The sequence below is a fragment of the Lathyrus oleraceus genome, chromosome 3 (assembly GCF_024323335.1).
Source record: "Lathyrus oleraceus cultivar Zhongwan6 chromosome 3, CAAS_Psat_ZW6_1.0, whole genome shotgun sequence".
NCBI classification, from domain to species: domain Eukaryota; kingdom Viridiplantae; phylum Streptophyta; class Magnoliopsida; order Fabales; family Fabaceae; genus Lathyrus; species Lathyrus oleraceus.
This window is the reverse complement of record NC_066581.1, coordinates 445,922,765-445,936,374: the sequence shown is the minus strand read 5'-3', so window position 1 is coordinate 445,936,374 and position 13,610 is coordinate 445,922,765. Positions and strand designations below refer to the sequence as shown.

Genomic DNA, 13,610 nt, shown 5'->3' with positions numbered 1-13,610 from the left:
ATATTTAATCCTGATGCAAAATACATTATATATGATATAGTGTTCTCGTTTCGTTCATTCAAACACTCAATGGTTGTTTTCCTTTGAACGATCAATGGTCATTTGCTTCTTGATCCGACATTAGTATGGTAAAGCAATGACGTGTTTATCAATCATACTGAATCAACAATCGAGATGTGTTTGACGGTCTGAAATTGGTGCATCCGGGTTAGTGACGGCACAAGGGTTGTGTTGTTAGAGAGTTATGCGATTGAGATTGTGACTGCACAAGAGTTGTGCTTTCTAAACACTTTTTGGAACAGTGTTAACCGGTTAACGCATATGGTTAACCGGTTAACGCAATACGAAATAATTTTTCTTAAGTTTTTCAAACAGTGTTAACCGGTTAACGCATTTGGTTAACCGGTTAACGCAAGACGGAAAACAGTTTTCCAAGAGATTTTCAAACAGTGTTAACCGGTTAGCACATTTGGTTAACCGGTTAACACAAGGCAGAAAACAATTTTTTGAACAGATTTCAAACAGTGTTAACCGATTAACGCATTTGGTTAACCGGTTAACGCAAGGCAAAATTCACCCGTTCGGCCAAATCAGTGCTTTAAAGTATCAAATGTTGATGCGAAAAATGACGTCGATTTTAAATGAATTGTTCATTAAAAATTTCGGCGAACACCCATTCCCGCTGACCGGGCAGCGGACCCCCGGCTAACTCTGCGTAGTATGATTGGTCGTCGAAATTTAATTTGGTTTTAATTAATTAAAAGAATTAAAATTGATAATAATAATGGGTTTATTATTGTCTTGTGGTGATTGGTTATGGCCTTAGTTTTCCTTTATTTTTTTTTGGTTTTTAAAATACGACCTGCGTGTCGTGCCTCTCTTTTAATCTCTCAATGTAACTTCTTTTCTCATCTCACTCCCTCGTATGTAAAACGAGTTTCTTTTATGTAATGTAATGATATGAAGAAAGCAAAGAAGTCAGTGCCAAAGGAGGACAAGCTTGAAGATCTTGCTTGGAGAAGCTTAGATCGTTGTTAGGTTAGCTTAAGTTCTCTCATTGGCTTGGGAGAACAATTGCGTTAGGGGCCATAACTGTTTCATTATGTATGTATGTATGTTGATGCATGTGAATGTATGTTGATGCATGTGAGAGGCGATTTATATAATAAATAAGCCGGTGAGATCAGAAAAATTGCAATTCCCTCAAATTAAATATTAAATTTATGCTTTCCAAGTTTTAACACTCATCAAGACTAGTATCAGATAATGTAGGTTTCGCCTACGCGAGGTGCATGTTTTATATTAGTAAGGTGCGATGGGATAATTGTAATATCCAACTGTTAAAACAATGGGTCAAACTTAACTAAGCAAATTATAATAATATTATATATGTTTAGAAGCAAGAGTTGGGAATGATCCATATGATGGATTGGAATAAGGAGTTATTCACCCAACTGAAATTTTCGAGAGTTGTATGAGATACAATTGGAAGGAGTTCCTACCTAAATAACCTAGTTTTGTGTAATCCGCCTACGCGGACTTAGAACGAAGTGAAATATGGATTTCGACCCACTAGAAAATCTTCCAACGGGATTTTTCGAATCAAGTGATGAGGGTCATTTGTTTTGAGTAAAATAGTGGGAGCATATTTAATTAAAGGCCTAATTAAATATGTCAATGATACTTATATTTTCATTAATCCTTATGTAGATTACCATGACAGCAAACACCGCTAACAACATCCTGCGATCAGTCCTTGATAAGGAAAAATTGTCTGGGACAAATTTTCTGGATTGGCACCGAAACCTGAGGATTATCCTCAAACATGATAAAAAGTTATATGTCATCGAGAAAGCTGTTCCTGAAGAGGAACCTCCTAGTTCTTCACCTAAGGTAGAAAGAGATGCTTATAAGAAGCATGTCGATGATGCCAATGAAACTGCTTGTCTCATGCTAGCTACCATGAACTCAGAATTGCAAAAGCAACATGAGAACCTGGCAGCGTTCGATATGATCGAACACCTGAAGATGCTCTATCAAGAGCAAGCAAGGCATGAGAGGTTTGAAGTTTCAAAAGCCCTTTTTCAAGGCAAGTTAGCTGAGGGAGCCCATGTAGGTCCTCATGTGCTCAAGATGATTGGGTATGTGGAAAACCTTGAGAGATTGGGTTTTCCCCTCGGAAAGGAACTTGCGACTGATTTGATCTTGCAATCGTTGCCAGATGGGTTCAGTCAATTTGTCCTAAATTTCAATATGAATGATATGGACAAATCGCTTCCTGAACTGCTCGCCATGTTAAGAACTGTCGAGCAGAATCTGAAATCAAAAGGGAAGTCCATTCTGATGATCGGAAATAGAAAGAGACAGAACAAAAGGCCCACTAAGCAGGGTGATAAAGGGAAAGGCAAGGAAGTTGCCAAACCCAAACCCACAGTTGCTACTTTAAAGCCTAGTGGAGGCATAGCAAAAGAAGGCACTTGCTTCCATTGTGGTAAGATCGAACACTGGAAGAGAAACTGCCCAAAGTACCTGGAAGATAATAAGAATGGAGTAGAGACTTCAACTTCAGGTATTTTTGTTATTGAAATTAATTTATCTACTTCTGCATCGTGGGTATTATATACTGGATGCGGTTCTCACATTTGTACAAATGTGCAGGGACTAAAAAGGAGTAGAGATTTGGCAAAAGGTGAAGTCGACCTACGAGTTGGCTATGGAGCAAAGGTTGTTGCTTTAGTCGTAGGAACTTATGTATTGACTTTACCTAGTGGTTTAATAATTTAGTTAGAGAATTGTTATTATGTACCTGCAGCTAGCAGGAATATTATTTCCATTTCTTGTTTGGACAAGTTTGGTTTTTCATTTATAATAAAGAACAATTGTTGCTCAATTTATTTGAATGATATATTCTATGCTTCTGCACAAATGAACAATGGACTATATGTCCTTGATCTTAAAATGACTATTTATAACATTAATACTAAAAGGATGAAACCTAATGAGTTAAATCCAACTTACCTTTGGCATTGTCGATTAGGCCACATAAATGAGAAACGCATTTCCAAACTCTATAAAGATGGACTTTTGGACTCTTTTGATTATGAATCATATGAGACATGCAGATCTTGTTTAATTGGAAAGATGACAGAGTCTCCATTCACAAGAAAAGGTGAAAGAGATAATGATCTTTTGGCCCTCATACATACTGATGTATGTGGACCACTGAACATGCCAGCCAGAGGAGGTTTTCAGTACTTCATCACATTTACTGATGATATAAGTAGATATGGTTATGTGTATTTAATGAAACACAAATCATAGTCCTTTGAAGAGTTCAAGGAATTCAAGAATGAAGTACAAAACCAACTAGGTAAAAATATTAAAACTCTTCGATCAGATCGAGGTGGTGAGTATTTAAGCTTAGAGTTTGATGACCATCTGAAAGAGTGTGGGATCCTATCCCGACTTACTCCTCCTAGAACACCCCAATGGAATGGTGTATTTGAGAGAAGAAATTAAACCCTGTTGGACATGGTCCGATCCATGATGAGTCACGCCGATCTTCCAAACTCCTTTTGAGGACATGCACTATTGACATCAGCTTACACACTTAACCGTGTTCCATCCAAAAGGGTTGAAAAGACACCATATGAGATATGGAGTGGTAAGGAACCACATATGTCTTACATGAAGAATTGGGGTTGCGAAGTTTATGTGAAACAACAAATTTCAACTAAGCTTGAGCCCAAATATGACAAATGCTTATTTGTGAGGTATCCTAAAGAAACAAGAGGGTATCACTTCTACAATCCTTCTGAGGGCAAAGTGTTTGTGGCTCGAACTGGAGTTTTCCTAGAAAAGGATTTTATTTCCAAAGGAACCAGTGGGAGGAAAGTAGATCTTGAAGAAATTCAAGAATCACAAGGCATTGATACACCTATGGATGAATAAGAGCAGGAAACACAAATAGTTGTGTAAGAGCAACCTGCTCAAGTAGAACAAGACCAGCGTAGGTCAGGCAGGATACGTCACCTACCTGAGATATATGGATATCTGATCAAGGTGATATATTACTCATGGATTCATAAAAAACGAAGACGAGCCTTGTGTCTACAAGAAGGTTAGTGGGAGCATGATCGTGTTCCTGGTATTAGATGTAGATGACATATTACTCATTGGAAATGATATCCCTACCCTGCAACAAGTAAAGTCCTGGTTGGGGAAATGCTTTTCTATGAAGGACCTAGGTGAAACAGCCTATAAATTAGGAATCAGAATCTATAGAGATAGATCACAAAATGCTAGGCCTAAGTCAGAGTACATAGACAAAGTACTGAGACGCTTTAATATGAATGGTTCCAATGGTTATGTGTTTTTCTTAAATGGTGGCGCTGTGAGCTAGAAAAGTTCAAAGCAAGATACAGTTGTGTCATACCCCGATTTTGCTCCTGAATTTTTTATGTTTGTTTAGCATGCTTGGCCTAACCTAACTTTGGTTTTACATGAGGATTGGTTTTGATCCAAAGTCATGGTGTTGTGATTGTAGATACCTCTATGGTTTGGGTCATCTGAACAACCAACCTTCTTGTGTCACAAGCCAATTGCCAATCACACCATTTGATTCATGAATATCCCTTTCAAATCCTAATCTTATACCATCATTTCATGGCCTTGTTAACGCACACTACCAGTCAAGTCATGTTCTTTTCAAAGTCAAGCATTCAAGTCATAAAATAAACTCATGTCCATATCCAAATTACGCCAAAGAAACCAATCACACATACAAAAAAAAACCTGTAAATAATATAACCATGACCCTTTAGTGTTGAAGAAAAATCTCTAATCATCTTCCATTGCCATTGGACAAAATTTAGTTTTTGGTTTTGACACAAATAAAAGGTTTCATTTTTATTCTTACACTGATGGCACCGAATTCAGTTACAATTTCAACTGACAAAACCAATTATTTCACTTTGTTACAAGTTCATGATTTGGATTCTCCAATCTTTCAAAAGAAGCAAGAAAAACTAGCACGCTTCAGTTCTTTGTTTCCTGAGAAGGTGTGCTTCAATCTACCAAAGCTGAATGTGAGTTTTGAACATAGCAAGCATGGTCTTTCTGTTGAAAATAATATCACTGGCATTCAATTTAATAGCATCAAATCACGTTCCAATAAGGCTATTGGGGAGAGTACTCGCTTTCATTTTCAACTGGAGTTCAGAGAAATTCATCTTCTTAGAGAAGCCGGCGCTCCCGTCCTGGAGATAACGAAGGTGAATTTGATCTGCTTTGTCTATGTCCCAGTGCAGTCAATCTTACTTGCTAGTGCTGAAACTGAAATCAAACTAGGACATTTTCAATGCAACATCATAATGAGCAGATTGAAACCTTGGTTGCTGGATCTGAAGTCGCATCAAGTATGATTGACGGAATAATATATCTGGATGGTGAGAAAGATCAGAAAATCAGCTCCTTCTCTGTTATTCCTGATGAATTTTTTGAGGATATGGAGTCTGTATGGAAAGGTCGAATAAAAACAATCCACATAAATGATGTACTTACTTCTGTGGACAAAGCAGCTGAGGCCTTGGATTTAACAGTCACTGAAGATTTCACTCCCGTAGTTTCTAGAATAAAAGCTTTCGTATCTCCACTTAAAATTCTTAAGGGAGAAATATCTTATTCTCGGGATCAGGAAGCAGTGTGGTTCAAGGGTAAAGGCTTTATACAAAATATATGGGCCGGTGGCCCTGGAGAGGAACCCATTAAACAGCTTAAGCATGCTTTAGATTCTAAAGGTAAAAAGGTAGGTGAGGAATGGTTTACAACTATGAAGATGGACGCTGCCTTATCAAGGTACCATGAAGCAAATGCCAAGGCAAAAACTAGAGTTTTGGAAGTTCTAAGGGAACTTGCTGCTGAACTGCAATCCCATATAAACATCATTGTATTTTCTTCCACATTGCTTGTGATCACCAAAGCTTTATATGCTCATGTGAGTGAAGGGAGAAGAAGAAGTTGGGTTTTTCCTACAATAGTTGAGTCCCAGAAGCTTGAGGATGGGAAGCAATCCAATAAAAACCGTGAGATGAAGATAGTCGGTTTATTACCATATTGGTTCAACATAGCAGAAGGAGGTGCCGCGCATAATACTGTTGATATGAAATCATTATTTCTATTGACAGGGCCCAATGGTGGTGGTAAATCAAGTTTGCTTCGGTCAATTTGTGCTGCTGCACTACTGGGGATATGTGGACTTATGGTTCCTGCTGAATCAGCCATAATTCCATATTTTGATTCCATCATGCTTCATATGAAGTCATATGATAGTCCAGCTGATCACAAAAGTTCATTTCAGGTGGAGATGTCCGAACTTCGATCCATCATGGCTGGAACCTCTAAAAAGAGCCTTGTACTTGTTGATGAAATATGCCGAGGAACAGAAACTGCAAAAGGGACTTGTATTGCAGGCAGCATTATTGAAACACGTGATAAAATTGGTTCATCATTGATTGCTCAAGCAGCAGATGTGCCAACCCTTCCATGGAGTGGTTCACATGTGAAAATTCCTCCTGAAAGCTCCTTGAGTAGTATTCCCGATGAAATTTACCGGGCAGCATGTGTTTATACAACAGAGGAAGCAATTGCAAGTTGTCAAGTCGTTGGATACCCTGCAATGATCAAGGCATCTTGGGGTGGTGGTGGTAAAGGCATAAGAAAGGTTCATAATGATGATAAGGTAAGGGCATTGTCAAGCCAAGGTTCACAGTCTGAAAAATGGTCCTGTTCCAAGCTGTCATGCGAAGCTCCTCGTGATTAAAATGGGAAAGGAGAGAAAGAGCTGCAGTTTTATGCCGTTACAGGTGTTGGTTTCCAAAGCTATCATGTGGCCGCTGGATTATGTTGCTGCATTTCCTGCAGCTGGTATGCTTAGGCCCATTTTGTTGTTGTAGAGTCCGCGGTTGAGGTAACTGTTATATCAATTTTCATCTGCACGGCAGTTTCAATATATGTATTTCCGGGGGTTATAGTCATCAAGTTGGACAGTGATGATATTGCTGCTTCCTGTTCTAGAAGATTAGCACTACTCAAAACCCTGCTAACACCTACAAAAACACCATCCTACGTTAAGTCCCAATGAAGGCAGAAGCAAATACGGTAGTTCCATTCCGTTATTCAACAATGTCAGCATCAAATTGGTTCTCGCAATCGGTTTCTTCACATTCTTCATCATCTTGTTTTTCATTCGGCATCTCGTCAATTCCGTTGCGGAACCTCACTGTCTAATGAGCTGAAATATAAAGAACAAGCATTTGATGAAAAGATTGAGAAAATTTTCAATTTGGCTGAGAAGGTGGACTCGGAATCCATTTCTGTTGGTAATGCTGCCGTTGGAAGCTTATTAGACGGCATTGGCTACTTCTATGGCCAGTCAAAAATCGCTCTGTCAAGAACCCTTAATTTTAGGAAACATGTTGATTATGTATCATATTGGCCTGCTGAGCCTTACACAGCGGTACCAAGTCGGTCTTTCTTTCCAAGAGGATTTTTATGAGATGAAGGTTTTCATCAATTTCTAATCTGGTGTTGGGATATTCATATTTCATTGGATATCATTGGACACTGGTTAGATATGATGAACATTGATGGATGGATACCACGCAGACAAATTAGGGAAATTGAAGCATCATTTGAAGCAGCCAAGTCACGCCCTATTCACGCGACTAAAAAAGGATTTGTATCCTGTTGAGTTCATGCCATTGTTGCCTAATATTGATAGATATCCCACAAATACAGTTTGATATAGGAACAGAATTAGTCCCGATCCTATATTTTTTTTTTGACGCCAGAAGCTACATCAGTGGGAGGCTTTTATGCCATTAACAGACGAGGCCAGGTGTTACTGGCTACCGTTAATGAGCAAACAATTGTGAATTTTGTCAGTGGTCAATTAAACAATTTGGAGCTAGCAGTAAGTCTTGCCAAGAGAGGAAACCTTCCTGGTGCTGAGAAGCTGGTAGTGGAACGTTTCCATGAACTATTTGCTCAAACAAAATACAAAGAAGCAGCTGAGCTTGCTTCTCAGTCTCCGCAAGGAATCCTTCGTACACCCGATACCGTTGCCAAATTTCAGAGTGTTCCTGTACAAGCTGGGCAAACTCCACCACTGTTGCAGTATTTTGGAACTCTTTTAACAAGAGGAAAGCCGAATGCCTTTGAATCGCTGGAATTGTCACGGCTTGTTGTGAATCAGAATAAGAAAAATCTTTTGGAGAATTGATTGGCAGAGGACAAGTTTGAGTGCAGTGAGGAGCTTGGAGATCTTGTGAAGATTGTGGACAACGATCTTGCTTTAAAAATATACATCAAAGCCAGAGCCAACTCCAACGGTTCTACTTCAAAACAAGAACATGAGCAAAGGTTACTGCAGCAACATTGTAGAACCAACACAAGGCCAAATGCAAACCTCACACGCCCTGTAAAACTAAGTCTGAATGGCATTGGAGCAGGTCCCCAAATCATTCTGCAATGCAAGGATTCACCTACCAAGCTGTGAACCATGAGCCAACCTCAGCATATTCGACCCACAAGTCACCGAAGACCAAATCCAGAGGGATCTGTCAATGAACAAACTTGATTGGGACCATCCACTCCACTTGTAACTGATTTTCGCTCCACTTGTAACCGAAATTCACTGCAGTAAAAAGTGGAGAATTACTCAAAGCAGTAAAATTCAAAATCCAGAAATTCCCAAATTGGAATTAAAACAAAAACAGAGAGGAATGCTCAGATGCTCAGATTACCTGTCTCAAATCCATACACCATAGGGGTCAATCCAGTTTCTGAACATCAAAAGTGCTTTGCAGAGTTACTCTTCTGGATTACCAAAGGCACCTTTGAAACCCTAATTCACAGAAATATAAAAGGAGAGAAATCAGTAAGAGAGGAGGGGATTTTTTTGAAGAAAACAACAGAAACAAGGAGGCGAAAAATCTGAGAGGAAACCTAAAGTCCCAAATTCGTTTACCTGGAGGCCAGTTTCTTCGCATCCTTCACCACCACTGCAGTGACACTCTGTAAGGACCTCTCTTCCTCTCTCTTTATGCTTGTTGTTTGATTTTTTTGTGAGAGCTGAGAGTGATTAAAAAGGGTTCGTTTGAGTACATTTGAGAGACGTTTGGGTAAGTTTGAGGGATAGTGATTCTGAGAGCAGGGAGAAATCTTCGCTTGAGAGAGTTTGTAGAGAGCGTGAGAAAGTTCGAGGGTAGCGCTTGAAAGCGAATGAGAGATTATGAGAAGCGAGTGAGGTTAAGCGAAGGGAGGTGACGACTAAGAGCAGAGAAAGATCTCGATTTAGAGATGCTGGGGTAGAAGGCCATTGTTGGGGAAGGTTGAGCTCGTGAGGTGGGGGAGAAGAGAGGAAGACGAGTTCCTGTCTCCATTTCGTTTTTTTTCTTTTTTTTAAAATTTTCTTTTATTATCTAATTTATTTTGTTTTTTAATACAAAAACCATAAAAATATTTATCTTGTTTTTTTATTTTTTATTTTTAAATCTTTTTATTTTTTTTATCCCGGTTCATATATTTAACGTAGTATCTTAGTAGCAGATAATGATGAGTGGCCTGGTGGAGAAGGGCAGGGTTCATATTCTTGAGTGGGGTGGGTTCAATACTCATGCGTGGCATTTTTTTTGGCATTTTATTTCTTTTAGCTATATTTTTTTTTTTTTTTTTTTTTTTTTTTTTTTTTCTTTTAGCATCTTAGTTTCTTTTTATGTTTATGCCTTTATTACACTCATATGTTTCATTTTGTTAATGATGTGAAGTTGTTGTATTTAGTTCAAATCCACTTTTTCAAACCTTAAAAATCATACTTTTCTCGATTTAATATCGAGCCCCTTTTTTCACACCCTCGTAAGTCGATCGCTTTTTAAGCATCGCCGTCGACCTCACATAGCTTACTCTTGGGCTTTCTTACAATGAGCCGGTTTCTTTGCACTTACACTCATACATTGTTTAATGCTTTATTATTTCATTCTTTGATTATTTGATTTGATTATATACTTGTTTATATCTTAATTGTTTGATTAACTGTGGCCTACTTGTATGGTGTATGAGGCATGTATTATTATTGTTTGATTGCCATGACAACCCCCATTCATAACAAATGTACCCCTCTCCCATGAAATGTATAATATTTATTTCTTTCATTCTTTATTCACCTGTTAATACAAGAATTAAAATGAACACTCGATAACCATTTCAAAACAAGATTAAAACCTCGATCCAACGTCGAGTAATCATTTTTCAAAACCTAACAGAACAAGCACGTATTCATCCACCCTTTTGTAAGCCGATTGCTTTATGCATCGCCATCAACCTTGTAAGTCGATTGCTTCATGCATCGCCATCTACCCTTATCCCTAACACTTCTCCTTGCTCCATTCGTCGATTCTTGTTCCGATTAGGTAGCACCCATTAGATAGAACCCTTTGCATGATAACATAAGGTAGGATTCCCATATCCTTTTGTATCATAACATAGGTAGAATTCCCATATTCTTTGCATGCTAACATTAGGTAGATATTCCCATTTGTAAATCCTAACACTTAAGTACACATTGCATGACAACATTAGGGCAGAGCTTCCCCACTTCTAGACCTTTCCGAGCGTCTCCGATCTTGTGGCATGTAGTCCGTTCTATTGCAAAGAGGTAACTGCCTAAGACTCGATTCAGCGAGCTGCGACACCTACTGCCAGGACGTGAACACATTGCCCACTCTCCTTTGACACAACTGGTGTCCTCCTTTTCTAAGTCCATGTTCAGATGGCAACCCCTAGTTAGGGGAACTACATCGCCCTGATCCTTGTTCCAGACGAGGTATGTAGGCAGGTGGTCGTGCGAGACCACTCCGGGCAACTTTTTTCCTTTTTGCGTGTGTTTGTTTGACAATTGCTAGGCTCGAGTTCCCGACTCCTTGGCAATCTGTTGTTTGTTGTTCTTGTTGTGTGCTTGGAAGTTGATGTAAGTCCATCGAGTGGCATTCGGGTTCCAGTGTGGGTTTGTTGGGTTCGGATGCTGATGTAAGTCCAGTGATTGGAAGTCAGGCTCCACGTTTGCCCTTTTGTGTGTGTTTTGGTTCGGATGCTGATGTAAGTCCAGTGATTGGCAGTCGGGCTCCATGTTTGCCACCTTTTTGTGTGTAGGTGCCATGTTCAGATGGCAATCCCTATGTAGCCGAACTACGGCAACTCTGATTCTCATGTTCAGATGAGATACGTAGGCACAAGATGCAATGTCTTGCCGAGTTTGACTAACGACTAATAACTAATCCTTGTTTGCTTTCGCCCTCGTTGCGATCCTTTCCCTCGCCCTCGTTGCGATCGAGACCTTCCTTTTCTCTTGCCCTAGTTGCAATCGAGACCTTTTTCCCGTAGTTAGTTTGAACTACGTTTTGCTCTGATTCTCATTCCCGATGAGATACGTAGGCATAAGACGTGACGTCTTAGCGAGCACACATTTCTTTCACCCATAGGTAGCCGAGCTACGAAGACTCTGATTCTCATATTCGGATGAGATACGTATGCAATAGATGCGACATCCGTGCGAGTCATTTTCTTTGACCCTTTCTTTTAGTAAATAGTACATTAGATAAACATACACCCTTTTAGACAAGGAACAAACAAGAGTGGATCCCGTAGAGTACTACGGATGCGTAGGGGTGCTAATACCTTCCCTTCGCATAATCGACTCCCGAACCCAAGATTTGGTTGCGAGACCTTGTCTTTTCCTTTCCTTTCTCCAGGTTTACTTCGAGCGTTTCCTTTCCCTCCTTTGGGATAAATAACGCACGGTGGCGACTCTTCTGTCATTTTTTCTTTCGCCGGTTGTTTTTTCGCACCTCCGTATTTTTCGGGCTGCGACAGCTGGCGACTCTGCTGGGGATCCAGTTTCCCTAAGCGAGTCCCTCCTAGCTTTTGTAGTTTTCTTGTTTGTTAGGTGTTTATTCTTTTGTACAGTTATTTATTTTCAGCATTTACCTGCTTTACCTTATTGCATTCATGTACATATGCTTGCTGTATCTGTGGGTTGTTTGTTTGTTGGGTTGGGACTGTTCTACGAGAGATAAGCCCACTGCCCAGGCTTGAGTGTACACATAGGTGTTAGAGTGGATAGTCATGAGGCTTGCGTGGTATGTTGCTACGTTAAGTCGTTCATGAGACCCACATTCCAGACGAGGTTTCTTTTGGATATATTCTGTCCTATGGGTGTTCCATAACGACAGATATTCCTCTAGAAATCGTCGACTCTGGTGACCATTTCCCGAGAACTCAGTCGAGGCCTCTCCTCCGAGACGTGATTATGTTAGCTCTGGTGGGCGCATTCTCGTTGCTCAATCCGAGGACCCCGAGACTGGGAACTTGCTTTAGGATGTCCTGTTGAGGTGAGTCAGCAGAGGTCTTTTATCCCGTAATAATGCCAAACCTTCAGTGGTAAACGTATTATTCTCGACTAAAGGGCTGAAGCTGACAAACTTCTGTTCTTAGAACCTACCAGTGAGGGGAGGGTTTGATCTCTACAGATACGGTTTCTGCCAGTGGTGCTGTGATGGTGACTTTGGTTCAGCCGAATTTATGGACATTTATTTCTGGGACGCCGGAGTTCTGTCCGTGGTTTATCAATGGGTTCCGTTTATTTCGGACCCCCCGGGTTGATTTTGAAAGTACCTGTTCAGAGGATCTGACTGTCATCCGTTCAGTGGATGTTCTTGTGATGATAGTGATGTAATCCCCAGTTCCGTTTATTTCGGAACTCCCCAAGTCGGATTTATGGTGACTTAGTCCCGATGACTGTGACTAGTTCAGAGAATGGGTCTTCAGATGGCTTGGTGGCGCAGTGACTTGCATTCATGCATTTGCATCGCATTCATCTGCATTCAACTCGTGTCTATCCGTACTCAGGGTCCACTTTTTGATTAAGATTCTGGTTGAGAGATAGCCAGATGTCAGAATGTTATTGATGAAAAATTATCTCTCTCTGTGAAACCAAAATCAAAGGAATATTCCTGGTACGGATAGACATTGCATGCGTGAGTCATACTAACCCATTTGTTGTTTTGTAGGTGTCAACCGGTACGCATAGTTCTTCCATTCAGACATACAATCAGACTCAACAAATCCAAGCTGATGGATCTTCCCAACGCCGACATCCTTGAACTGAAAGAGATGATGAGGGGATTGTTCAGTATTGTGCAAGGGCTTGCCTTGGGGCAGAAAGCCATGTCTGAGAGATTGGAAAGGATTGAGAGCTGGATGATCAAGGAGAAAGTTCAGGGAAAGGCTTCATCATCCGATGTAACAAATCCCTCTGGCTCGGTAGCAAAGAAACTCTCTGACAGTGGTCCGCTCAAAAAGGAGGTTGAGTCAAGTGGTGTGCCAGCAAAGAAAGAACGCAGTAAGGATCGTTATCATCCTTATGCTGTTGCTGTAACCACTCTTGTTGGTAACTCACCTGTACCCCCGCAACAACCACCACTTCAACAGAAGGCACCGAGAGCTAAGATCCAGGTGAGGAAGAAGAAGGAGGATCGTCAGTTTGAGGAACCACC

At 40.3% G+C, this 13,610-nt stretch overlaps 1 protein-coding gene and 1 long non-coding RNA gene across 2 annotated transcripts; one reads left to right on the top strand and one right to left on the bottom strand.

The window, feature by feature from the left end:
* Positions 1 to 4,922: 4,922 nt before the first annotated feature.
* On the top strand, positions 4,923 to 6,820 carry LOC127131622 (DNA mismatch repair protein MSH1, mitochondrial). Its single transcript, XM_051060537.1, has 2 exons — positions 4,923 to 5,273; positions 5,381 to 6,820. Exons 1-2 carry the CDS (start codon positions 4,923 to 4,925, stop codon positions 6,818 to 6,820), a joined length of 1,791 nt encoding a protein of 596 aa, XP_050916494.1.
* A 1,467-nt stretch (positions 6,821 to 8,287) lies between these two features.
* Positions 8,288 to 9,470, bottom strand: LOC127129378 (uncharacterized). Its single transcript, XR_007806322.1, has 3 exons — positions 9,029 to 9,470; positions 8,805 to 8,905; positions 8,288 to 8,695 (listed from the first exon to the last, which is right to left on the bottom strand). It is a non-coding gene; the product is annotated as an uncharacterized LOC127129378 (long non-coding RNA).
* Between the last annotated feature and the right edge of the window lie 4,140 nt (positions 9,471 to 13,610).